The sequence below is a fragment of the Macaca fascicularis genome, chromosome 17 (assembly GCF_037993035.2).
Source record: "Macaca fascicularis isolate 582-1 chromosome 17, T2T-MFA8v1.1".
NCBI classification, from domain to species: domain Eukaryota; kingdom Metazoa; phylum Chordata; class Mammalia; order Primates; family Cercopithecidae; genus Macaca; species Macaca fascicularis.
In genome coordinates, this window is record NC_088391.1 from 30,148,759 (window position 1) to 30,176,439 (window position 27,681).

At 41.2% G+C, this 27,681-nt stretch overlaps 1 protein-coding gene across 1 annotated transcript; it reads right to left on the minus strand.

Moving 5' to 3' along the window:
- Window positions 1–27,431, minus strand: LOC102120445 (guanylate cyclase soluble subunit beta-2-like). Its single transcript, XM_045377368.2, is given in 15 exon segments — window positions 1–95; window positions 176–327; window positions 3,286–3,440; window positions 9,523–9,669; window positions 10,250–10,398; window positions 13,757–13,972; window positions 13,975–13,998; window positions 14,001–14,078; window positions 17,431–17,611; window positions 17,613–17,648; window positions 18,674–18,777; window positions 20,036–20,147; window positions 21,580–21,767; window positions 22,967–23,066; window positions 27,330–27,431. Coding segments are annotated over 15 exon segments (1,839 nt in total).
- Between the last annotated feature and the right edge of the window lie 250 nt (window positions 27,432–27,681).

Here is a 27,681-nt window from a genome sequence, read left to right on the forward strand (position 1 = left end):
TCATAACCAGGATACAAGAGAAGAGTGTTCAGGGCAAGATGGTTGAACTGAGTCTTGGAGCTTGGTGGTGGGCAGGGACACCATCTGTGTTGACCCTGCAGATACTAAACATATCTGAGGTGGTTAGTGGAAAAACTACTCAACACTAATGGCAAAGCTTCTCTTTTTTGCTTACCCTTGTGATCAAGTGGGGTTTTAGATCTCCCCATGATCTCGTCCTCTGTGGCATTCAAGTTCTGGATCAAAAAGTATGTGGTCATTTTCCCTTTACCTTTCACTTCGATTTCACCCCTCTCAATGATTTCAAACCCTTGATTTTTTAAGGCACTGCACAGAGAGAAAAAAAAATGCATCAGACATCAAAGATTGTGGGTCTGTAACAATCTTTACAGACTAAGAGTTGGCTACAATGCAAAGGGCTACTAAGAGTTGGCTACAATGCAAAGGGCTACTCAAGAGGAAAAGTCCAGGACACAGGACACACAACAGCAGAGGAGGGAGGATCCCAGACATCAGCCTGCTGAAATGGGACAGAGGCCGTGGGGAAAGTGAGGATGAGATATTCTGAACAGGATGCCACAGGCCAAAAGAGAGCACAGGGACCCACCAGAACCCTCCCAAACCCTGCCACCAATTTTCCTCCCTCCAGCTCACCCCTCATCTGGGCATCTCTCACGTTTCTACACACCATGCTGTCAGTGCCCGTGTGGACACCACCTTTCATGGTTCTGCCACGTAAGGCTCTTGGGTATCAGTACTCTTCTTTCCATCTTCCCCAAGTGCACCATATGCCCCACGCTTGCTACTATGCTCATCCTAACTACCCAAGCTTTCTCCACCATAATTTCTGTCTGTAGAGGAACTGAAGAGGAGGACTATAGGGTAGGGACCATGAAAACAGACAGAGCTACAGAGTAATTACAAAATGTTTTCCTGTTTATTTATTTATTGGCCACCAAGTGATGTTGGAGAAAAGCCAAAGAACCACTCAAACCAACGAGGATTCAAATTCATGACCACCTGCCTCGGCAGTCCATCGAGACTTCCCTTGTCCTTGGCCAGGTTGGTAGAGAGTTCAGACCTTCACCACACTCCTCATGTGCCTCCATTTGGCATCTGCTCCCCTCACTTTTATGCTGCTTTATGCCCTGATTCATCTAGAAAATTACATTAATTACAAGTGAGAGCCTGTGACTTCTCACCCCATGACCACACCATCCTGTCCCCCAATCTCTGAGGATGAGGTATCTTTCTTGTCCAGGGGCTCCTCACACATGCCCCCTTCCCACCACCTCTGGGCCTTGCTCCATTGGCCACCCCACCCTTATCTTCAGCTCCCACTCCATTTGCCTTTCTCCTTCTGCTTTTCAGTGTGCTTATGTCTCTTCCATCCTAAACAGAAGCAAACAAACAGCCTCTCACCTGCTTTAATCCCATAAAATTTTCTCTTCTTTTTATTCTTCAGCCCAATGTCTATCCCACCATTCTACTACAAAGACTTTTGAGAATCCGAAAACCTCTAGTGAGTATTTTTCCGTCCTTATTACTACAATTGACATTTTTGTTCAATTCCTCCTTCCTACAGTCATCCACAAGAGTGCTTCTCACCCTGAACTCTCCTGGTCCTTTCTGACTATTTGTTCTCCTGTCTCTTCCCTGGGCTCGTCTTCCTTCTATGCCACTTAAATGTTGGTTCTGCACAGGATTCCTTTCTTTTCTCACTGTTCTTTGCATACTGCATCCTTCCCTGGGTTGATCCCATCAACTCTCATGACTTTAATTACCACCTATATGTTGCTTACTCCAAGTCTGGATCTTGAACAACTCAACTCCAAACTTCATCCATCCATTTTGTGGTACCTCTAGCTGAGTGTTCCACAGTTCCTTTGAACCCAATGTGTCCGACCTGAACTCATTGTCTGCCCCTGTGATCTGGGATACTTCTCATTTGTCCCATTGCAGATGGCGGGGCCACCATTCAAGCCCTAGTCACCCAGAATGGAGACCCGGGCTCCTCCCTTCTTCTCCTCCCCCATTTCTAACTAGTTTAGCTGGTTTTATTTTCCCCCATATTCCTACCACTAATGTTCTGATTCAGATCAAACTCCTAACAGGTCTCATCTATCTCATTTTTTGGTCCTCAAATATGTCCTTTCAGGGTCTCTAGAGTGGTCAGTGTCAAATAGGACCCTGACCCTGTCACTGTCTTCAACCTCACACTCCTTGGGGGCTTTTCCTCACCTATGGCATAGGGCCCTTGCCCTTCAGCAAGGCATGTGCAGCTCTCATCACTCCTGTCTCATATTTTCCAATACAGAAAAGCTCAGGTGTTTATAGTTCTCTGCACCTCTTCTACATGTGAGCCTGTACCTGCTTTTTACTTCCAATACCCCAATTTTGGCTAAATTTTACTCTGGAACTCCTTTTTCAAGATTCAGCTCAGGAATCTCCTTCCCGAAGTCCTTTTATATTACTGGGTAAAGCACCTTTGTCTGGGCTCTCATGGCACCCTCTGTGACTCCCTTGGGGATAAGAGTGCAGCAGTTAAAGGGAGGACTGTGAACCCTGACTTCGTGGGCTGCATGTAGGCTATTCTCCTTCCTAGCCTACCTGGTCCTGAGGCAAATGATTAACCTTTTTGTGCCTTTTCTTTCATGTACATAATAATAATGTATCTTCACAGAGCTGTTGCAACTGTAAATGAATTAACATATGAAAGAATTTAGAATAGAATGTGGCCTATTGTAAGTGCTCAAGAAACTGTATAGTTTTATGCACATATTTATCATTGTACTCCTCTCACTTTAAAAATAATTAACTGCAACTTTTCTTTTTTCTTCTGCTAGACCAAAGGTCAGCACCCTTTTTATATAAAAGACCAGAGAGTAAATATTTTAGACTTTGTACATCATATGGTCTCTGTTGCAGTGATTCAACTCTGCCTTTGTAGCATGACATCAGCCATAGACAATATGTAAATGAAAGCGCATGGCTGTGTTCCAAGAAAACTTTATTTACAAAAATGAGCAGCAGACTAGATTTGGTCTGTGGGGTAATAATTTGCTGTTCTCTGAACTAAACTACATGCTCCTTGAGAGTACAAACTGTGTTACAGTTAGAAGCGCAACAAAATTTATTGTCTGCCACAATATCTTCTGAAAGCCATTGAGACATGGAAGAAAAAGCACGAGTTTCCTCCACTACCCCGTCCCATGGCTGCTAGGCACTCTATAAGTTCTGGAAAGAGGGAGGGACAAAGGAAGGCATGAATAAATGGAAGGCTACCTGTAGGCTGTGGGGCTGAGGTGCACTTTGTTGGGAAGCCCATGACTTTCCATCCTAGAAGCTGTGTTCACAGTGTCACCAAACAAGCAGTACTGTGGCATCTTGTCTCCTACAACACCTGCTAAGACTGATCCAGTGTGGATCCCCACTCTGATCTGTACAGAGAGAGCATCACTGAAAAGAGACCATCTAATACTCTTGCTTTGATTTGTAAGTTGAGATACAATTTACATAAAATTTTTCAAAAACAGATAGTAAAGTGTTTAGCTCCCTGAGTTTTGACAAGTGCTTATATCCCTGTAACCACCAGCCAAAATAAAATGTAAACTAGTTCCATTACCTCGCAAAATTATCTTGTGCACCTTCTAGTTAAGCTCTCTCCCCATCTTCTTCAGCAGAGATGACTACATTCTCATTTCTTTTTTTTTTTTTTTTTTTTTTTTTTGAGATGGAGTTTCACTCTTGTTGCCCAGGCTGGAGTGCAGTGGTGCGATCTCAGCTCACTGCAAACTCCGCCTCCCAGGTTCAAGCAATTCTCCTGCCTCAGCCTCCAGAGTAGCTGAGATTACAGGCGCCCGCCACCACGCCCAGCTAATTTTTGTGTTTTTATTAGAGATGGGGTTTCACCATGTTGGCCAGCTGGCCAGACTGGTCTCGAACTCCTGAACTCAGGTGATCCACCTGCCTCAGCCTCCCAAAGTGCCGGGATAATAGGCATGAGCCACTGCACCCGGCCTTTTGTGTTTATTTTACCAAAGAATGATTTGCCTGTTCTAGAACATCACATATGTACAATCATATAGTATAAACTGCTTTTTATCTGGTTTCATTTACTCAACATAATGTTTTGAGATTCATCTATATTGTCTTACATATCAGTAGTTCATTATTTTTATCACTGAATAGTATTCTGTTGTAAGAATACACCACATTCATTATCCAGTCTCCTTTTCATGAGCATTTAGATTATTTTTCAGTTTGAATCTATTAAAATTAAGGCTGCTATAAGCATTTCTGTACAGATATTTTTGTAGACACGTTTTCCTTTCTCTTAAGTAAATACCTAGAAGTGGAATTTCTGAGTCACAAGGTAGATACATATTTTAATTTTATTTTTTAACTAAACAAACAAAAAAACTACCCAGCAATTCTCCAAAGTTGTTTTACTGTTTTACATTTCTATCAGCGACGCAACACTTTCAGATGCTCCCATTTTCACCATCGTTTGGTCTTCTCGAGGGTGTGAAATGATATCTCACTGTGGTTTTAATTTGCGTTAAATTGGTGACTAATGATGTTAAGCACATTGTCACACACACACTGGCCTTTCACATATTTTCTTTTGTAAAAAGTCTGTCCAATTTTTTGCCTGTTATAAAAATTGAGCTGTGTGTCTTTTATTGTTAATGTGTATGAGTTGTATACATATATGTATGTATTACAAATATTTTTATCAGTCTGTGGGTTTGTGTATTTATTTTCTTGAATAAGCAGAATTTTTTAATTTTGATGAATGTATTCATCCGCTTAGGCTGCCATAGCAAAATACCATAGATTGTGTAGCTTAAACCATGGAAATTATTTCTCACAATTCTGGAGCATGGAAGGCCAAGATCAAGCTGTGGGCAGGGTTGGTTTCTCCTGAGGCCTCTCTGCTTGGCTTGTAGATTGTCCTCCTTTTTGCTGTGTCCTCACATGGTCCTTCCTCTGTGCACATGCATTCTTGGTGTCTCTTTATATCCAAATTTCATCTTTTTATACGGACATCAGGCACATTGCATGAGTGCTCACTCTTAAGGCCTCATTTTACTCAGTAAAGGCCCTAGCTCCAAAGACAATCATGTTCTGAGGTACTGAGTACTAGAGTTTCAAAATAAGAATTTTGGGTAGGACACAATTCAGCCTGTAACAATGAAATTTATCATTTTTCCCCCTTCATGGTGAGTGCTTTCTGTGTCCTATCTAAAAAAAAAAAAAAAAAAATCATTTGCCCCAAAGTCATGATGCTATTCTTTATTTCCATCAAGAGGCTTTATGATTCTAGATTTTATGTTTAGATTTGTGATACATATCAAAAGATCTTTTTGTATATGGGGTGAGGTAGAAGTGAGGTACATTTTTTCTTTCCATATGATATTCAGTGGTACCAGAATCATTTTTTTAAAAACAGGTTGCCTTCCCCACTCAATTGTTTGATGACTTGATTTTTATCAATGGACTAAACTTGAGTCTATGTCTGAACACTCTGTGCTGTTCCAGTGGTCTCTTTTTCTGCTCTTCTCCCAATCTAACTCTGTATTTTTTTACTGTTGCTTTAGAATAAGTCTTAAAATTAGTTGTGTACATCCCCCAATTTTGTTATTTTCTAAGATTGTTCGGGTTAGTCTAGGTTCTTTACACTTCCATATCAATTTTTAAATTAACCTATGACTATTTTCTAAGAAGCTTGCAGGGATTTTGTTTGGTATTCTGCTGAATCTATACATCAATTTGGAGAAAACAGACAGCTTAAATATATTGAGTTTTCCAATGAATATGGTGTATGTCTCCATTTAATTAGGTCTTCTTTAATTTCCCTAAGCAATATCTTGTAGTTTTAAGCATAGAGGTCATGTATATCTGTTAGATTTATTCCTAGAAATTTAAATAATTTTATTTTCTTTTTATTTCATTTTTCAATTTTTTTGTCCTTAGCATATAAAAATTTAAATAATTTTCCTGTATTTATGCTACGACCTTGCTAAACTCATTTATTAGACCTTGTAGTTTCCTGTAATTTGTATAAGATTTTCTAGGTGCACCATTATTTGTTCTGTGAATAATGATAATTTTATTTCTTCATTCATTTCCAAACTTAATGCCTTATATTTCTTCTTCTTGCCTTAGTGCACTGGGTAGGGTTTTTGGTATACTTTAACTAGAAGCAGTTGTCTTTGTATTTATTCTGCTTGGGTTTGCTGAGCTCTGGATATGTGCATTGACATCCTTCATGTTGAAAAATTCTTAACTATTATCTCTTCAAATATTTCTTCTTACCCATTCTCACTCTGTTCTCATTCTAGCATTTCAGTTACGTATATAGGAGTCCATTTGATATTGTCCTACAGATATAGAGTCTTGTTCCTCTTTTTCACTCTGTTTTCTTCTTTGAATTTCAGTTAGGATGATTTCTATTTCTCTGTCTTCAAATTCCCTGATTTTTTTCTCTATTGTGTCTAGTCTTTGTTAAGCCCATAAAATTAATTCTTTATTTCTGATTTCTGAGATGATAGTTTTCTATTAGATATAGATACAGATATAAATATAGACAGTATGTATGTATTTCCCATATCTTCACACTTGTTTTGCCTCTTCTAGACTCTTTAAAATATTTATCAGACTTATTTTAAAGATTCTATCTGATAATTCCAACATCTAGGCTATTTTTGGACCTGCTTCTATTGACTATTTTCTCTATTGGCTATCCACTATATTACCATTTTCTTGATTCTTCTTGCATCTCATATTTTTCATTATTTAATTGAATGATCCATACTGTGGGTGAAAATACAGTAGAGACTGAAGTAGATAACATTTATCCCCCAGAAAATGTTACATCCCTTCAGAATTAGGCTGCTGGAATGGGGAGTAATCTAATCCATATTTGAGTTGGGTCAGGGCTTTTCTGGAAATAATGGTAGATTCCATGCACCACAGGTTTCAAATATTATGAAGGCTGAATCAGAACTTTCAGTACAGCAGAGCTTAGAATCTGAGCACCAGCAAGGCTCTGAGGACCTTGAGTGCTGTACAGCCCATCCACCAGCTTTTGGAGTTGTAGGAGATCTCCTTCTGCAGTACAGTCCATCAGTGAGATTTTCAGAAGTCTCTTTGCTCTTCAGTCCCACCCTGGCTCTCTGCACTTTGGGAAAATTTTCTCTGCCATTCCTCCTTGCCCTCAGACTTCAAAAGGTCATTGTAGTGTACTTGGTGAAGATGAAGAGTACTTCAGTTGGATTTCTCTTGGTTATCTTACTCTAACATTAGCCTTTAATGGGCCACCGTTTTGCATTTGGGAAAGGCCCCAAACACCTCAGGGACTCGGGAGTTCTCTCAGCTCTCCTCTCCTGTCCTAGTCTTTGGCTGACTAACCCGCCACACTTGGCCTATGAGGAAGAGTTGGTAGATGGGTCCAGACTCTGTGTCTTCTGCTCTCTGGCATTGTAACCTGTTGTTTCAGCCCTGTGACCATTAAAAACCCACTAAAATTTAGACGGGCTTATCCCTACCCTCACCTCTGCAAGATTACTTCTTCTGCTGCCCTGCCAGGATTGAATGCAATTATGAGGGTCTTCTCTTTGAAAGGGTTTGTTACTACCTGGAATTTAGTTTACTTTGATTCCTTTGCTTTCTGGTGGGGAATAAAAATTAAAATTAAAAATTAAAAACTACTAGCATGGGAGCAACAGTCTCTTGCAGCTGTCTACATCCTAATCAGATTGCTTGTTGTTTTTACTTGCTAGATTTTCTTCTCCTTGAAATAAAATTATAACTTCCTCCAGAAAAAGAGGATTCTCTGAACCCTTCAAGGCACCTAGTAATACTGTCTCATACATGGACAGATCTCAGTAAATGTATATTAAAGCTATATGAATAAAATAATAGGATATCTCAGTGCAAAATAATTTTTAAAATGTAGAAATGGCAGCACAATTCTGTTAAGAGAGAAAGTGTTTCCAGTTCTTTCACCTACATCCTCGGATAAACCCATATGATATGCTCTTTCTGGTAGATATTTAATGATGCTCCTAATTATGTCCATATTCTTACCTTTTCCTGTTTTTTTCTTGGTAAATCCACCTTGAGTGTTTCCCAGAATTCACTGTCTATTTCATTCTTATTGGTATAGCATTATTTTCATCTCTAGTGCTATGCCCCTTTCATACACACATACACACACACACACACGTGCGCACACACTCACACACGCACACACGTGCACGCACACACGCGCATGCACACACGCACACACACACGCGCATGCACACACGCACACGCACACACGCGCACGTACGCACACACGCACACACACACACTACACTTTCCATTTTTATTTTTATTTTTTCACCAGTGACTTATACAAGGGTCCCTTAACTGAAACATTTATCTCTTATCTAATGTTCTTATATCTCTTCCCTCATTACCTCCCATCCTGATTTTTTATTTATTACATTGGATTTTTATTCCACTGATGCACACAGTGTTTACAATGAGTCATTATGGCAGCTGTCTTGTTCTTGTGACTATCTAAGGCCAGCTTCTACTTAGAAGACTACAATGAATGCTGTAGCCATGAGCTGCACTGCTCAATGCTGTAGCCATGAGCTGCACTGCACTGGTCAGAGTAAGTGCAGCACATTTTCAGACTCTCCTGTAAAAAGGTTATAATGTGGAAAAATCATAGTCCATCTTATAATTGGCTTTATTTTGAATTGACTCGTTTATTTTGAATTTCTGATATTAGCAAGAGAAGGATCTAGAAATCAAAGGCAGACGGACGCCACTCTCAGCCATCCCAGGAGCATTAGGATCTGCTGAGCCAGCGGAGGAGGACATTCGTTTTTCATCTCCAAAACTGTTCAACTTTTAGAGTGTGAACAAACTTCCAGACTTGGAAACATACTTTTCTGTGAGAAAGGCGAGCAGATGTCTCGCTAGTGGCCACGTGGTGGAAGGAAAGCCATTCTGAATATCTTATGGCATCACGGTGCCTGGCCTGCTGACTGCAGGCAGCTTCACACCTCAGTCTGAGTTCTGAACCTGTCAGATGGCATGTTGGAGACACAATTTCATAAGCAGGAAAAGTTGGCTGCTCAGTAAACCTGAACCACTTGTTGAAATGCTTGAACAAAAAAGCAGGAATTATAAATGAGCTGGGTTTTAAGATGGATTGAGCCCTGCTAGATAAATAGGAAGAACTGCTCAGCACTGTCCTAAATTACTGACAAAGGAAGCTTACAGTCAATTGTAGGAAAACCTTGAGCACTACAGCCTCCTCTGAAATTCGAGAAAAGTTGAGACTATAGTAGCCTTAGGAATATCTCTATTAGGAACATATGCAAGAGAAGAAAAGGACTAGGATACATTACCCATTTTAATGACAGCAACTTACCCAGTAATCACCTAAGCACATAAGCAGAAGTTTACTTTTGTGTGTGAGATGTTTGGCATTAAACCAAGTACTCAGTCACCCTCTACCTGGATGGGTTCTCCAGTAACAGGATTCATCACTTCCTTTGCAGAAATTCTCATCCCCAAGGCAAAATTAGCCACTCTTTGAGCATGGCTTCCAGTAGGCACTGGTACTCCTTCTACCACCATATATGCATCTCCTATTGTTTCTACCTGTCAGGAAAAAAAAAATAGGTATTCAGAGGGTTTCCTTCATGCACTAAACACGTCGCTATGCTTTTTTTCATTTTGCATATATTGACAAAGGGACTATATTAAAGCTGGTGATTGATTCTTTGCTAAGGGTATGAGGAGCATGAGGGAGGAAGTGAGAAGGAAAAGGACTCAGGAAACAACCATAAAAGAGCCAAAAGGCCTTTCTGCTTTGGGTGGAAACAAATTCCAGAGAAGAGGAAGGTCCTGGGGTAGTCATGTGATGCTATATATGAGATAACACATTGTTTGGATTCGACTTTCTGCTGAATTTAGGAGTAGGAGAACGATGCTCTAGGGCAACAGTGTTTGCCCTTCAAGGGCACCAGAGTGCCATCTTAGCACTGAGTATTGTAAAAAGAATTCCTAAAAACTAGAATTCCTAAAATACTTCCCATTCCCTTTCAGCTCTTATTCTGAGCCCACACTCATCCACACCAAACCCCAGACCAGTGAAGACAGAGGCAAAGGAAGACTTAGAATCAAGCACTTGCCCTGCGTGAGCACACTGTGTAACACCCCACACTGCACAGACGCTTACTTTATAGACTGCGTGCACACTGGTTAATCTGTCAAACTTGGAGTACATGGAGTTCAGCATGCTCACTATGTGTATAGGTTCACAGGCAGCACGGATGTCAGTAAATGTCACCACATCGCTGAAAAGAATCGTGCAGCTTTTAAATTCTCCTACAACAGAAACCAGGTATCAGTGAGAACCAAGGAGATAGACTAAGAAGTTCATGAATTCTGGATTCAGAGGCCCTTTGAGAATCAAACCTGCCTGTGGCTTGTGGGAAAAGGAGCCAGACACCATTTCCCATTCAGCATCACTCAGCAAACGTTTACTGAGTGCTCGCTGCAAGCTAGTCACACTAGGAGAATCATATCACAGGGGGCAAGCAGACCAGGCCCTCGCCCCCAAGGAGCCCGCAGTCGAATGAAGGAGACAGAAAAGTGAACAAATGCTTCTAGTAAGATGCAACCAGTGCTGTGGGAGGACAGAAAGGGTCCCTAGTAAGTGGACCAAGCAGAGCCTGAGCTACAGGAGACATGGGGACAGGGCCGACAGAGACTGGTCACTGTGAAGTGGTAGCTCCCCGTCTTTGTATGGCAGGGAAGCTACCTTGTCCTTAACACTTGTTTGTGAGTCATGCCCCTGATTCCACCTTGGCCCCCATTCATGCTAACTTCCACATAGCAACCAGATGCCCTGTTTAAGTCAGATCTCTCATTCTTCAATCTCCAATCTTTCATGATTCCATCACACTGAGAGTGCAACCCAATGCAACCCAGGCCTGACCATGGCCTACAGAGGAGACACCCCACCTCTGTCCCTGCCTCCTCTCTGACCCTATGTCCTTCCGGCTCCCTCCACTCTGACCACACTGGCCTCATGGGGCTTCTCCAACATGCCAAGTGCCTCCTGCCTTCGGGCTTCTACACCTAAAAAAAGAGGTGTTTCCTCTGCCTGACAGTTTTCTCAAATATCTACAGGGCCTGTTACTCACATTTCAAATGTAACCAACTCAGTGAGAATTCTCTTGACCACCCTGTATAAAATAGCCCCTAGACTGGCTATCCTCTTAGCTTGATTGCCTTCCACCCACTCCATACACATGTGACGTTATGTATATATATGTGTGTGTATATGTGTGTGTGTGTGTGTGTGTGTATGTATATATATATATATATATATATTTGAGACAGAGTCTCGCTCTGTCATCCAGGCTAGAGTGCAGTGGCACGATCTCGGCTCACTGCAACCTCTGCCTCTTAGGTTCAAGCAAATCTCCTGCCTCAGCCTCCCAAGTAGCTGGGCTGTCCTACAGGCACACACTGCCATGCCCGGCTAATTTTTTGTATTTTTAGTAGAGACAGGATTTCACCATGTTTCCCAGCTTGGTCTCAAACTCCTCAGCTGAGGCAATCCGCCAGCCCAGCCTCCCAAAGTGCTGGGATTACAGGCGTGAACCACTGCGCCTGGCCCGATATTTTGTATGGAATGGTTTATTTGGTTTTTGTCTACCTCTGCATTAGAATACAAAGCTCCATGAGATGGAAGATGGTCAGTTTAGATCTCTGCTGTATCCCAAGCTCCTAAAGCAGGGCCTGGCACATAGTAGATGCTCAATAAATATTAAGTGGGTGAATCAATGACTCCTTGAACACAGCCGGGTGCCTACTTTGTTAGTTAAGCCTCTAGTTGTAATTCCCTCTTCGTGGAACTTTCTCTTCTCCTTGGCTTCTGGCCTATCATCCTCTCTTCATATTCCTCCTAGCTTTCTGATCTCCTTGTTTTATATCTTTCCTTGGCTTCTCAACCTTCTTAAGTACTAGATGTTCCCTGAACAGTAATACTCCACTGTCTTCTCACTTCCTGTCCTCTAGGTGATCTTATCCACCATTCACAGAGTCTATGATTAACCCCGCCCACATTGCAATAACTCCCAGATGTATAGCTCCATGCCACAATGTTCCCTTGAGCTCTCACTAAGATTCCTACCTCTGATCATCCTATGTGGAGTATCCCACAGACATCTCCAGCTCAGTGGTTCTAAAATAGACCTTATCATTCTCCCCCAACCCTGCTCTTCTTTCTGGCCCTGCCTTACGATAAATCATCCCATTTTTCCATGCAAGAAGCCTCAGACCCATGCCTGCCCCCTCTGTCTTACCTTCCCCATCTGGTCAGTGGGGAAATCCTGCTGATTCTTCCTCAGGCTGCCCTAGTTCAGGCCTCTACCATCAATCAGCTGCACCCTTACGGGCTTTCAGCCCCACCTCACGCATTCACTACACTGCAGCCCAAATTGAATTTATAAAACTCATCATGTCACTTCCATAATAAGAGAAGAAACTTCAATGAATTCTCACTGCCTACAAAATAAAAGACAATTTCCTTTTCCTTAACAGTCCAGATTAATCACTGCATCACCTGAACCTCACCCTACCCACTCAGCCTCACCAGACCCCACTTTTCCACATACCCCATGCTCTGGGAACATGCCCCATGGTATTTATTTGCACCTTTGCTCTTAGTAGCCCATTCTCCGGAAATGCCTTTTTCCTCTTTGCTTGCTGAAATTCAGCCTCAAGGCCCAACTCAAGTGTCACACACTTTTGAGAGGTACCTCCACAACCCCAACTGGCCACCCTATCTCTTTCTCTCCTGACATCTCTTTATTATTAATTTCCTTGTCCCTGTGTTGCCATAGCACCTTATGTGATGGAAAGAGTATGGATTTTGAAGTTAGATGGCCTTAACACAGTTACTTTCCAGCTCTTTCACTTATCAGCTGTGCTGAATGTCAATTTGCTCAGCATTATGGCATGGGCAATACCTCCCTCATAGAAATGTTGAGAAAATTTAATGAAACAGCACATGTAAAATGTCTAACACGGATCCTGGCACAATAATTTCTCCTTAATGCAGATTAATTTCTTTTCCATTGGTCATTTCTACATCCATTAATTTATTCTGCATATATCTATCAAACTCACAAGTCTGTAAACTCCTCTGTGGCCCCAGATCTGGAACAGCACCCTAGCACAGAGTAAGTTCACCAGGCATGTCTGGTGAATGAACACAGTCCCGTGACAAATGGAAAGTGAGTTCAGGGTAAACACGGCATCCCTGCCTCCATAAATAGTATACTGTCCCAGAATGATCCTCAGAGGAACGCTGTGATTTAACCGGTGTGCGAGTGTATTATTTTTAGTTACAGTTAAGAACCCTACTCATTGTCACTGAGTAATGAGGCCAGTCTCAGGGTACATCCTTGCATTCTTAGAGAACCTAATGTATAGTTGGCAACCATTTTTATATAATTCATGTTTTACTCCTGTATTATTTTTATTATTATCAATGTAGAGAGAACAAAGCTGAGAATATACAGGTGGAGTAATTATCCCAAGATCATGTCACTTACAAGTGACAGAACCAGAATTCAAAACCACTTCTGTCTGGCTTCAAAACCTGTGGCCTTGACCACTAAGACATACCACCTTCTGCTCAGAGGTCCCCGTGCAGGAGAGGGTGCCTTACCTGCAGACACCTTTTTGCCCTCCCTCAACTGGTTGGCCACATGTTTGGGCAGCATGGCATAAAGCAAGGTCTCTGTTTTGTTCTTTTCAGTGGCCAAATGCTTGGAGAGGACCCGTAGCTCTTCCTTCTTCTTCATTTCCAGCTGGTTGGACAACTCTATCTTAGCCAGCCGCTGCTGGTTCAGGAGGATGAGATCCCTGGTGGTGTCATCGGGTCGATGTCAGAAAGATGCATATTGAGTCTTCCAGCTCGTACAGGCTGCGGAGCTTCAGAGAGCACAGGTACACCATGCACTGCATGGACTCCATCCAGATCATCTGGCCTTGCCATCATGGAGAGAAATGCAACAATATTGTATGTCACCAGTAGGGGCTGAGACGAGCTCGCTGGACAACCAATCATCTCCCACACTGTGTGCTTCTAGTCACTGCACAGTCACGCTCCTTCTCTTTTACCCAAAGTCCATGAGACCTTATTCATCTCCCCTCTTTCCCCAGCAGCTCTGTCCATTGCCTCCATTGAAGTGGCTCCCATCTATCAAGGGCCTCCATGCTACTGATACCAACACAAGTTTCTTGGATTTTTCTTTACTCAGCCCTTCTGCTGTTTGATGATGTTAACCAGACCCTCCTTCCTGAAATCTCACTTCCTAGGACTTCTCTGCACTGCTTTCTCTCTGAGATGTCCCCTAATTCTTTGAATTTTATTTACATTATTTTAATCTCATTCCTTAAACGCTAGTGTTCCTGAGGGTTCTGTCTTGGTATTCTCGTTTAGCATCACACAGCTGCATCCTACACCATGCTGACTGAACCTGAATTTCCAGAGAAACCTTGCTTCCTGAACTCAATATGTGTATTTCTTTAAAAATAGATATGTTTGTTGTTATTGTAAAAGCAGTACACATTCATTGCAGAAAACAAAAAAAAGCGAAAGAAAATAGTAAAAATCACCCACAATCACACCACATGGATAATTACTGTTAATATTTTGTAGTACATCTTTGTTTTACAAAAAAGATGTACATGGCATCTTCTTTTCATAATCTGAATTTTTCACTTAAAATATATAACATATTCTTTCATAGTATTAAATATAGATATGCATCTTAATTTTTGCTGGTTACCTTGCTCATACTATTAAATAATAAGTTAGTATTGATTATATTATATCTAGCTTATCATTGTATAAACAACATTGTGATGAATAAGCTTGAGGCAGTCTTTGTGTATAATCATGGCTAGTTAGTTTGTTAAAAGATGTATTCTTAGACACGGGTTACTTAGACAAAGAACATGCTCATTTTTAAGGCTTTTGATACATATTGCCAAAATACCCTCTAGGATGATTGTGACAATTAATAACTCCATGAACAGTGTTTTTATTTTTCTTCTGTTCTCGCTATCAGGTGTCTTGTTCATGGATATCTGAACTGAACTCATCTTCAGTCCCCTCCACAAATCTTCTCTTTCTATTAGTTCTTTCATTACATATGTAGTTAGTCCCTACGATGAGCCAGGCATACCGTTTTAAGCATTGGGAATACAGCAGTAACTCAAACTGACAAAAATCCCTGCCTCAAGACATTATATCGTGTCTTTTTTTCAGTTAATTGCACCTTCATCACCCAGTTACCCAAGCAAGGAAGCTAATAATTATCCCAACGATTCTCTTCCACCCCTCACATCAGGTCACCAAGTCCTGTCTTAATTATCTCATGAGTCTATCCTCCAACTGCCACCCCAGTGCCACTGCCGGAGTTCAGCACTTTAGAGCTTCTTTCCTGCACTCCAGAAGCAGCCTCTGTCTGGCCTCCCAGGATCCATTTTCTCTACACTCTGACCCATCCTTCACACACCTCCAGAGTGATCATTCTAAAATCAAATCTGATAATGGCAGACACTTCAACATGTTTCCAGCTGCAGGATAGAGTTCAAGTCCTCATCTTGCCAGCCTCCTCTCCCATCACTCCACTCTACATCTCACTCAGGCTCCCAGAACATGTCATTCTCCCGTCAGACATCCCCCCAGCTCTGCCTGTGCTTATCCCTGGAATACCTAATCATCCCTCTAATAGAAAGATAGCTCAAAATGTGTGCCCTTTCATGGCATATACAAAAATTTGCTCAAAATGAATCAAAGACCTAAATGTAAGAGCTAAAACTATAAAACTCTTAAAAGAAAACATAGAAGAAAAGTTTCATAACATCAGATTTGGCAACAATTTCTTGGATATGACATCAAAATCACTGGCAACAAAAGAGAAAATAGATAAATTGGATTTCACCAAAATTAAAATCTTTTGTGCATCAAAGGACACAACCAACAGTGAAAAGGTAACACACAGAATATATTTGCAGATTATATATCTGATAAGAGGTTAATATTCAGAATGTATAAGAAATTCCTACAACTCAACCGCAAAAGCAAACAACCCAATTAAAAATGGACAGAAGACTTGAATAGACATTTTTCTGAAGAATAAGTAGAAATGGCCATTAAAGATGCCCAATATCAATAATCATTAGAGAAATGCAAATCGAAAGCACAATGAGATACCACTTCACACCCATTAAGATGGCTACTATTTTTTAAAAAGCAGACAATAAGTGTTCATGAGGATGTGGAGAAATTGGAACACTCATCCATTTTGATGGGAATGTAACATAGAGCAGCCACTATGAAAATCAGTATGGAAGTTCCTAATTTTAATAAATTAAAAATAGAATTACCACAAAATCCAGCAATGCCACTTTTGGATATATATTCCAAATAAATGATGGCAGGGACTCAAAGAGACATTCACACACCCACCCTTATAGTAGTAATATTATTCACAATAGCAAAGTTGTGGAAGAAACCCAAGTGTCCATTGATGGGTGAATGGATACAGAAAATGTTGTATATTCATACAATGGAATATTATTCAGCCTTAAAAAGGCAGGAAGTTCGGACACATGCTACATTATGGATGAACTTTAAAGACATTATGCTAATTGAAATAGGCCAGTCACAAAAGGACAGGTACTGTATTATTCCACTTATATGAGGTATCTAGACTTGTCAAATTCATAGGAACAGAAGGTAGAATGCTGGTTGCCAGGGAACTGAGGAAGGACAAATGAGTTATTGCTTAATAGGTAGAGTTTCAGTTTTGCACAATATGAAAAAAGTTCTGGAGATAGATGGTAGTGAAGGTAGTACAACATGTGAATGTGCTTAATATCAATGAATTGTACATTTAAAAATTATTAAAATGGTAAATTTTGTTATGTAAATTTTGCTCAATTAAAAACAAAATGTGTGCCCTACTAACAGTGAATTAGATGATCATGTTACTACATAAAATACAGACATTAATTTAGTACCAGTAATACCTCATGCATTCTGAAAATTTTGGTAACATCAGAATTTTGTAATTACGTAATGTATATAATTTTATAATTATGTGTGTAACTATATTACATATATAGTTTACGTCTAAACCAGAGATGGTTGAGGAAATAAAATACATTCTTTACAGATCAAGTCAAGTGGAAAGGTCAGAAAAAAGAAAATGTGTTCTCAACGTAGCCCCTATCCCACTTTTTAGGAAATTGGAAAACTTTGCGTCTTCCCTTTCTGATCAATCTCTCAAACAGGCAGGGAGCAACAGGAAAGGAGTGAGTGATTACCTCGAAATTTGAGTGTGGTCTGACTTTACCATGCTACAGGCATCATTTCTCTTCGTGTCTTCAGGACAAATTGACTGTTGACAAATTTGCAGATGCTGAAAATGTTGAAGGTAACTTGAGGATGAATGATGGAGAAATACTCATCCAGTTGAATCTTCTGGGTTTGGAGTCCTGGCACGTAACTTCTGAATGATCACTCCAGCTTGCTTTACCTGTAGCTATCCACAGAAGACAGATATAAGACAGGAATAGAAGGCGACCCCCCTCCCCATAAACTTCCCCTTGGAAATAACATTCTAGCCATGTTCTGTGGCTCACTGTCGGGAAAGGGGGTCAGTAATGGAATCAACATCATGGAAGTAATAATTTTTTTTGAAACAATCAAATCTGTGCTAATGTCTGAAAGAGAAAAGAATAGTATGAGAGTGCTCAGAGGCTTATTTCTGACTAAAGAGAAATGAGGTTACAGCTCTCTATTGGGCTAATAGTTCCTCCCTGGCTCTGAGACAACTCTCTCTCTCTCTCTCTCTCTCTCTCTCTATCATTTGCTAATGAAGAAACTAGCAAATTCTATACCATTGGATCTATTACCCAGGTCTGGATGAAGAAATTCATCAGGGAGGTGGGGAGATGCCTTTCACTGCTATCACCAGTGAACACACAGAAGGAGGAAGTAAAATAGGTGTCCTTTTAATGAGTTCCTAATCAATTCAGTTGACATATATTTTATCCATGGAAATGGATTAACAATCAAACTTAAATAGTTATGCTCACAACTCTCACAGAGCAGTGGCTTGAGTTGGCATGACCCTTTCCCCATGTTCAAGATGCAGAATGTGAAGCTGGGTGGGATGGAGACATACCTGGTGGCCACAAGGATGGGAAGAATTCACGGGTAGAATTCCACCCTATCATTGCTACTGATTGTGTTCTGCTGTCTGTTTATGTAGTGAATTTTAGTGTCACTTCCTTTTCCCCTTTTTTCTAATGGTAAACTTTCCCATGCTTTTACTAGTTCAAACCTCCCTTTCTCCCCTATCAAGAAGCTCCTGCATTCTGGATTCTGGAGGATACCACAATACGAAAAGGAAATCAATAGTCCTGCCAGGGTAGAGCCTAGTCTCCCAAGTCCTGGGGATTTCTCAGGGACTTGAAAATCTCCACTGTTCATGAAGGACTATAAATCATGCTCACTTCCCTGGCTTCGCCCCAGTCCCAAACTATTTAGGGAAGAGTCTCTTACTGATTCATCAAATACAATGTGGAAAGGAAAAGCATTGCAGAATGTCTTCTCTTCAATCCAGAGTCTCTCAGGATAAATGGGCTCAAAGGCATTCACGAGATGCCCTGGACATAGAGAAAGTGCTGATGAGAAGCAGCTCCTGCCGCCACCCTTGCACAGAGCAGAGCTCAGGATAGGGATAGTATCTTAAGTGTTTCACAAGCAAAGTGCAATCCTACTTCTTTTGCATGGGCTCCCTCAGCATCTCCAGATGGCCACGGCAATTCTTCTTCCAAATTAAAACAAACAGAAAACTTGCTACCAGGTTGAGAAGCCCTTCTGCCCCCTGCCAAGTTTCTGCCTGCCGCTGAAGAGTTTCTGGGCCAATTGAGTACGTCTCGCCATGAACACAGAGTCGGCATTGAAATGGTGACAGCCAGACAATGAGCCAGCAGAGCAGAGCGTGTGCTCCGGGCCCAGCATCAGGGACATTTGCCATGGAGCTTTTTAGACTGACAGTTTTGGGTGGCACGTGAAAATTTAACCAACAGTCCTATTTGGCAGGGGGTAGAGATTCGAAATGGAGCCTTTTTGATATGAAAATCTCCTAGACAAAGGATGTCAATTGCATGTTTGACTCACTTGCCATGGCTTGAAGGACGCAAAATGCAGCCCTTTGAGCCCTGCAGACCTTCTCCCAGATGCGTGTCACCTGGCCCATTGAGCTGTGACAGAGAGCACCCTAACTCCCTTCTCCCAGTGGATCAGAGCCCTTATTCAGACTCAGGCGTTAGGTGCTAATCGTTAGACCGGCTCAGTGCCCACGGGGCTACCTTAGCAAGCCTAATGCCTGCATTTTGCAAATGAGAAGATGGAGACTCTTGTCCAGGGTCACACAGCTCCTTAGGCACAGAGCCAGAAACTTGCTTTCTTGGCTCTTGATCTAGTGGCCTTGCTGGGTGACTAGGGTTGTTATCCACAGATCTCCAGTCCCGAAATGTGTCCAAATGGAGAAGGCGTGACTGCAGAAGAGGAGCTGTGGAAAATTCATTGTTCCTGATGGCACATCAGTGCTCATCTTCCTTCTCTCCATCTATCACCTGTTGGGAGTGATTCCAATTGTGTCTCCAAAAACTTTTTCTTAGGACAGGAGAGACGATGTCTCCATGTGACCCAGCACAAATAATGAGAGGCAATGGAAGGACAATTAGAGTCTGGCATTTTAAAGTTAAAAACCATGGCCGCCAAATCCAAGTGTTGCGGAAACTAGTGCCATGATAATCACAGAGGGCTTGGCCCCGTCAGTGTACACTGGCAGCTACTCCTGAGAATCAGGCAGTCTTTCTGATCTCAGAGCTGAGCTTGGGAGAACCACTCGCTTACCTTTTCCAAACATGACTATGCTTCTCACAACATCCCAGTGGTGTTTTTTCACAGGACAAGCAGAAACATTCAAATATTTCTCCTTCATCCTGAGGAAAGCTGCCTGGAGGGCCTGCAGATGGCAGGGAGATAGGCACCAGGTCACATGACTGGAGAAGCACAAACCCCATTTGCTGTGATGGGGTCCACCTTTAACTAAGGAACTGTGCCATGGCCAGAGGAACAGCATGAGGGCTTACAAGATCAATTCTACCAAGATTTTAGCGTTTCCGATATTTTAAAATCAAATTAGTCCTCATACTGTTTCTCTATCAAAGAAAGCCACAACTTTTTAGAAAATCTCAAGACGGAACTAAGATGCTGTCTGGCAAGAAAATCATGCACGAACATTTCTTCCTGTGGTTGAAGATTCTGCAGTGAACAGACTCTGAGGTGGACTTTGAAAATACTCTAAGGAATCACAGACTAATCCTAATCTGAGTATTTTCACAAGCTATGGTCATGGAGAGCTGTTCACCTAATGTACGTTAGGTGAACAGTACATTATTCACCTAATGTAATGTAATGGTCACCCTACCAGGTGCAACTGAGGTGGCCAAGTACAGGGTCTTGAGTTGACTCAGGACCTATGAATGGTTCCAGCTGCAGAAGTGGGCTCTGAAGACTGGAAAGATCAATTTATTTGAGGAGGATTGAAAAAAAAGCCATCAAGTTCAAATTTCAAATCCTTCATATGGTTATTCTTATAGGTGAACAATTTTCCAGGCTCAGGTACATTCCAGAATGCTTCCCAGTATATATCCACTTAACCTTAACCCAGCAATCCTCAACTGGGAGTGATTTTATCCATTACCCCCACTATGCGGACACTTGGCAATGCCAGCAGACGTTTCTTTTTCTTTCTTTCTGTCTTTTTTTTGTGTGTGTGCCACAAATGAAGGGATGAGGTTCTCCTAGTAGGAAAAGACCAGGGATGCTGCTAAGGACACTATAATGTAAAAGACACACCATCAACACCAAAGAATTATCTGGTTCAAAATGTCAGTTGTGTCAAAATTGAGAAGCTCTGCCCTAATTCCACTATTAGAAGGTCCAGTCAGTCTCCCATCCAAGCACTAACCAGGACCAACCTTGCTTAGCTTCCAAGATCAGTCATGTTCAGGGTGGTATAGCTGTAGACACTCATAAGTGGGAGTTGAACAATGAGAACACATGGACACAGGGAGAGGAGAATCACACATTGAGGCCTGTCAGAGGATGGGGGACAAGGAGAGGGAGAGCATTAGGACAAATACCTAATGCATGTGGGGCTTAAAACCTAGATGACGGGTTGATAGGTGCAGCAAACCATCATGACACATACATACCTATGTAATAAACCTGCACGTTCAAAACATGTAACCCAGAACTTAAAGGAAAATGTAAAAAACAAAAACAAAAAATTCAAAGGTCCAGTTGATTCTGTTGTTTGCATAGATTTTTCCAAGACTGATAGCTCTACTTAAGTGCAACTGTTCTTTCTAAAGGCATAGCAAACCCAGTACCTCTTGGTCTCTCTCGATGCCCTGACTGTCCTGTAGCCTTTTTGACTTTGCCTTTCTCTTCTTCCTGTAAGCCTTCAGAAACACAACATGCTCCTTCTTCCCTGTCCTCTACACTTCTTCATTCATGTCAAGAATGTCCATGGTTACCTCAATGTCAAAGAAGTCTTTGGCCACAGCCTCAATGATACCTGCAGCAGAAGGACACCTATTGTTGAGGGATGGCCGAAGGCAATTTTATCAGCAAAAATCATAAAATAATCAAATTGTAAAACTTCTGATGAATATTCTGAAGTTCACCAAGCCCAGGCCCTGCTTTAAATCAGACATCAGCAACAACCAATTAAATAAAAATATGCAGAGACTGAAGTTATACATGTTTGGATACCAAATATATCCATGCCACTTTAATTTCTAGTTTGGCATCTATTCATTTGTTTGTTATTTCAGGTAGGCATTTAACTCATTAAACAATCAAATAAACCTAGAGATAATGTAAGCAAAATTCAGTTGTAAAAGATTTAAGGATCAAGTTTTTAAAAGTGTTCCTCTGGGCACTATCCCAGGGTTATATACAAAATACAGGGAAAGCGCCGGGCACGGTGGCTCATGCTTGTAATCCCAGCACTTTGGGAGGCCGAGGCGGGTGGATCATGAGGTCAGGGGATCGAGACCATCCTGGCTAATACAGCGAAACCCCATCTCTACTAAAAATACAAAAAATCAGCCAGGCACGGTGGCGGGTGCCTGTAGTCCCAGCTACTCGGGAGGCTGAGGCAGGAGAATGGTGTGAACCCAGGAGGTGGAGCTTGCAGTGAACCGAGATCACTCCACTACACTCCAGCCTGGGGGGACAGAGCAAGACTCCATCTCAAAAAAAAAACACACACACACATATATATATATATATATGGAAAGCATGCATGAAGATGTTCATGATAGCATTGTTTACAAAAGCAAAAGATTAGTATCAATGGAAAATTTAATAATAGGAGATTAGTTCAGATAATTACAATATGGAATATCATTCAGCCATTTAATATGTGGTTTTAAAGATTATGTGGAAACATGCTTTTTCTACAATGCTAAATGCAAATAAAGAGTTGATACAAAATAATATATGCAGAATTATCACAGCTATGTAAAAACCTGTATAATTTAAAATGTTGAAAGAAAAATACAAATTATTCATTTTTGTGGAATTTTGGAAACATTTTAAAAGCTCAAGGACTTTGGGAGCAGTGGTCAAGATGATATGAAGTCACACATTCTAAGAGAGTTTTAACTTCTTACCCGTAGCCGGCTATTAGCCATCCTGGAGAATCTGTGGGGAAACTCTCCTCACTTCAGAAGCTCCATAGCTCTGCAGTCAGCTAAGCCATTTCCATACCTGGTACAATATGGCACAGACCACTTCTATCTGAGTAGTAATGGAGAAACATGTTCCCATCTGCTCCTCTCTCCACACGAAACGATGGTGCATGCATCTCCTAATTAAAAGACACACATTTTCCCCAGTGGACACAAATTGTGTAAATTACGCTTTTGAGGCTTTGTGAAACAATAGTATTTATCCATTACATCCTACGGCACTATATCCGAACCCTCTCTCCAATCACATAAAAATTCCCACTGTTTCTGCTCCTGTATGTCAGGAATTTTATACTATACCTACTATACTTTAAACAACCCTATATGGCAAGTAGTAGTTCCATGTTAAGAGGAAGAAACTGAGGCTCAGGGAAGGTAAACCTAGGTTAATGGTAGAACAACATTTGATTCCCAAATGAGCCTTTGCACCGTGCCATGCTGTTTCCACCCATATTCCAAAAGCAGCTGTCTGCTGGTAACAGGAAGCCTTAGTGAGTTTCCACCACACTTGGCCTGTGACCAAGTGACCATGGGCATCTTCACTTTCCAACACATCAGGGAATCAGAGAATTTGCAAGTAGAATTAAAGCATTTCTTGTTCTGAAAGGATAATGTCATCTGTGATGTCAATTTGAACATTTAGAAAGTAGAACCTTCCGCCGGGCGCGGTGGGCTCGTGCCTGTAATCCCAGTCTCGGAGAGGCCGAGGCAGGCAGATCACGAGGTCAGGAGATCGAGACCATCCTGGCTAACACGGTGAAACCCCGTCTACTAAAAATATGAAAAAATTAGCCGGGCATTGTGGCACATGCCTGTAGTCCCAGCTACTCGGGAGGCTGAGGCAGGAGAATCGCTTGAACCCAGGAGGCGGAGGTTGCCGTGAGCCGAGATGGCGCCACTGCACTCCAGCCTGGGTGACAGACAGAGCGATCTCAAAAAAAAAAAAAAAGTAGAACCTTCAAGGATACATCAGAAGAGATCCCCTTTCTCCAGAAATGTTGACATTCAAGTACGTATCATTTCACAGTAAATGAGATGTATACCAGGAAAGAAGAATAGAGACTTTGCCTGGGGGAGTCTCTAGCTAGTTAGTAGACAGTTCAGTACCCTGGACACACAGCTTTTGGCCATGAGGGAATAGGTGAAGGAGATGGGTTCCTTCCAAGATCTTGGTCGTCTTCCATGGTGAAAGGTTGTTAGTTAAAATGGGTTTCTTTTTTTTCCCCAAATACTTTTTTATCTTTTTTTTTTTTTTTTTTTTTTTTTTTTTTGAGATAGGATCACACTCTGTTGCCCAGGCTGGAATGCAGTGGCACGATCACGGCTCACTGCAGCCTCTGCTGCCTAGGCTCAAGTGATCTTTCCACCTCAGGCTTCTGAGTAGCTGGGATTATAGGCACGCCACCACCATGCCCAGCTACTTTTTTTTTTTTTTTTTTTTTTTTTTTTTTTTTGTGGAGATGGGGGCTTTGCTACATTGCCCAGGCTGGTCTCAAACTCCTAGGCTCAAATGATCTTGTCCACCTCGGCTTCCAAAAGTGCTAAGATTACAGGCATTAGCCACCATGCCCAGCCCTCAAATACTATTTTTTTTTTATAATTCCAAAAGTGTGTACCTAGAGAAAGTATATATATTTATTTGTATGTATGTTTACATCTTGACAAAATGTAAAGAGTAGTTGAGGCAGCACATATAAAAAGCATCAATAAAATAGGAAATTAACAGTTAATTTAAAAATTATATCCAAATCCTACATAGTGAAAATAAAGTAACAGAATACAGAGGCCTGAAAGAAAGTCCACGTGATCCTGTTTCATGCCCCTCACTCCTTAGCCCCTGCCCAGAGACACTTCCAAAAGTTTGTGCTTTTAGTTCTTCTGGTCAATGTCACTAAATCTCTAAATAATATAGTTATTTCTTGTACTTTTATACTTTCATTTCTTATACTTTTATTTCTTGCTTCAAATAGGGCTTTTTAAAAGTGGAGAATCAGGGCAAAGAATAACAGAATAAAAAAAATTTTTCCTAAAGAGACAATCTATACTACTTTGCCCAGAATAAAGCACTGTATAGCTGTTAGGTAACATTGCAGAACAGAATAGAAAGCCCAGAAATAAGGCTGTACACCTAAAGCCGTGTGATATCTGACATGTGTGGGTTTGGATCCAGCTCAGCCACCATGCCTGGGTGATTTGGGGACAGTTACTTGACCTTTCTGGACCTCAGTTTTCTCATCTGCATAATAGGAAAAATAAGACTGCCAACTCTAATGGCATCAGGAAGATAAGTCAATGTTGACACATTACTTAGCCCAACACCTGCTTCATAATTAGCACTCAATAAAGGTTAGCTAAAGCATAAGAAGATTAAAGGCTCAGTTATAACCAGAAATGTATGCCTCAAAGGCACTGCCAAATTATTAGACAGACACAAAAAAAGTGAACATTATCTTAATTTGTTATTTTTGCCTGAAGAGACAATCTATAATACCTTGCCCAGAATAAAGCACTATATAGCTGTTAGGTATCATTGCATGTATCTTCTTCCAACTTGTATATTATAATATTTAAATATTTTATTTATCTCATTATATGCAAAATGTCCTCAAATACCACCAGAGAAGTTCTATTCTATTGCTTCTGTAGCATCACTTATAAGTGAGAGCTAAACATTGAATACACATGAACATAGAGATGGCAACAACAGACACCGGGGACTACTAGAGGAGGGAGGAGGGGATGGGGGTCGATTGGGTACTATGCTCACTACCTGGGTGTCAGGATGAATCATACCCAAACCTCAGCATCATGCCATATACCCATGTAAAAAGCCTGCGTATGTACCCTCTGAGTCTTTTTCAAAAAATTGAAATTATAAAAAAGCAAAGAAAGAAAGATCATAGAATAAAAAATATATGTATTATAAAAAATATTAAAAGGGCCTAACTATATTTCTTTATATCCTGATTGTTGTGCTTTAGCTAAGAAATTGAAAGGAAGTTGTCATGCAAATTATCGTAGTTACTAAACTGGCCATGTTGAACAGAGAGAAAAGAAAGGGGAAGGAATGGAGTTATTGTTTATTTATGGAAAGCTGATTTTTCTGGACTGATTACAATGCTAGAGACTTTTACATCTTATCTCTCGTAATCCACATATTGCTATGAGGCAGGTTATTTTTTTTCCCTACTTATTTCTTTTTGTCTCTGTTTGTGTCCAATACCTTAAAAAGTGCTTGATACATACTCTCACTCAATAAATATTGGTCACCCAATAAATATTATTAAATAAAATACATTGAGATTCAGAGACGGCAACTAACTTGCCAGAATCGCACAGCTGTTAAGTTGTAGAGCCAGTGGGACAGCCTCGTGGGCCCATCTGACCCCATAAGCAGGGCTCTTTCCACGCCCTCTACCCTTGAGTAGTTCACATGATAACAATAGGACAGGCCTGGCTATTCATGCCCAACTATGCATGACTCGTAATTGAAGTCAGTTAAGGCTTCCAAGCCTCTGATTCCTTATACGAAAAATGGAGAAAATAATACTTTTCCCATGTATCATCTATGGGGAGTGTAAGGGTTGCTGAGGCTTTTTAACATCCACAATCCCATTTTGTCCCCATGACAACCCCGAAAGGGTGGATATGAACACCAGTATAGAAATGGTGAAGGAAGATCTCGGTGAAGTATAAAGGCCCTAAAATTAAACTATTTTCTCTAAAGTAATAAACTATTATTATGATATATATAAATGCTCTTTCACCTTTTCTTGTCTAAAAAATAAAAGAGAAAATAGATGTTTGAATTTCTAGTGATCTCTACAAACAAGAAACCCAAGGAAAGAACTCCAGGAGGGCATATCCCGGTAGGGAAATTAGTTTCCTAACACCTCAGTCAGTCACCCATGGGTTAATTAGAGTTGGATGGTTTCTGATTCTGGCTCTTAGCCCTGTCAAATCTTCCCTTCTGATACATGAATAACATGAATCTGGCTGCATATGCAATTTATCAGCTCCATCCTGGCCAGGAAACCTTAGGAGAGCTTTTGCAAATGCACTGAAACCTGACTGTTTTCCAGCCTTTGTTCCAATTGTAATCAGTCTCCAGGATTTACTTCCAAATCAACACCACACCCTATCTGAAAAGGCCATCCCTTCGGTTTTTGTGAGCCAGTTTATAAAAGTGGCCTGCAGGTGTTTCTTTTTCATTCTCTTCCGAAAAGAACTCCCGGGCCCACCAATACCAGGTACCAAGGATTCTGCAGGTGGGAGGGTTCTCCTACAACTGCACCTCCGTAGGGGGAGGCAGGAGCTGGCCCAGGACTGCCACAGTATTTGCTTCCTCTTGGGCAGCCAAGACCAGACTCAAGTGGCCTTACCTGATAAGAGAGTGCCAGGTAACTGTGGAGGGCATCCAGGTTTTCAATAAACTCCATGAGATTTCCTCCCAGTGTCCGTAGCATCCTGTCATAGCCAGACATCTTATAGAATTGAAAGAAGTATTCTCCAAAGAGTTTCAGGATGGCTTCCATGGAGACACCTGTAGAAACCAAAGTATAGCCCCTAAATAAATCCCCTGGGAGGTATGTGTTGTCCTTTGCGTGGTCTTCATTTATTTCCAGAGGGTTCACATCCTGGCTGTGTGACACTATTAAGCTACTCTCTAAGCCGTCACTTGCCTCATCAGTAAAATGCCAATAACCACATTGATGTCATGGGGCCTTTGTGAGG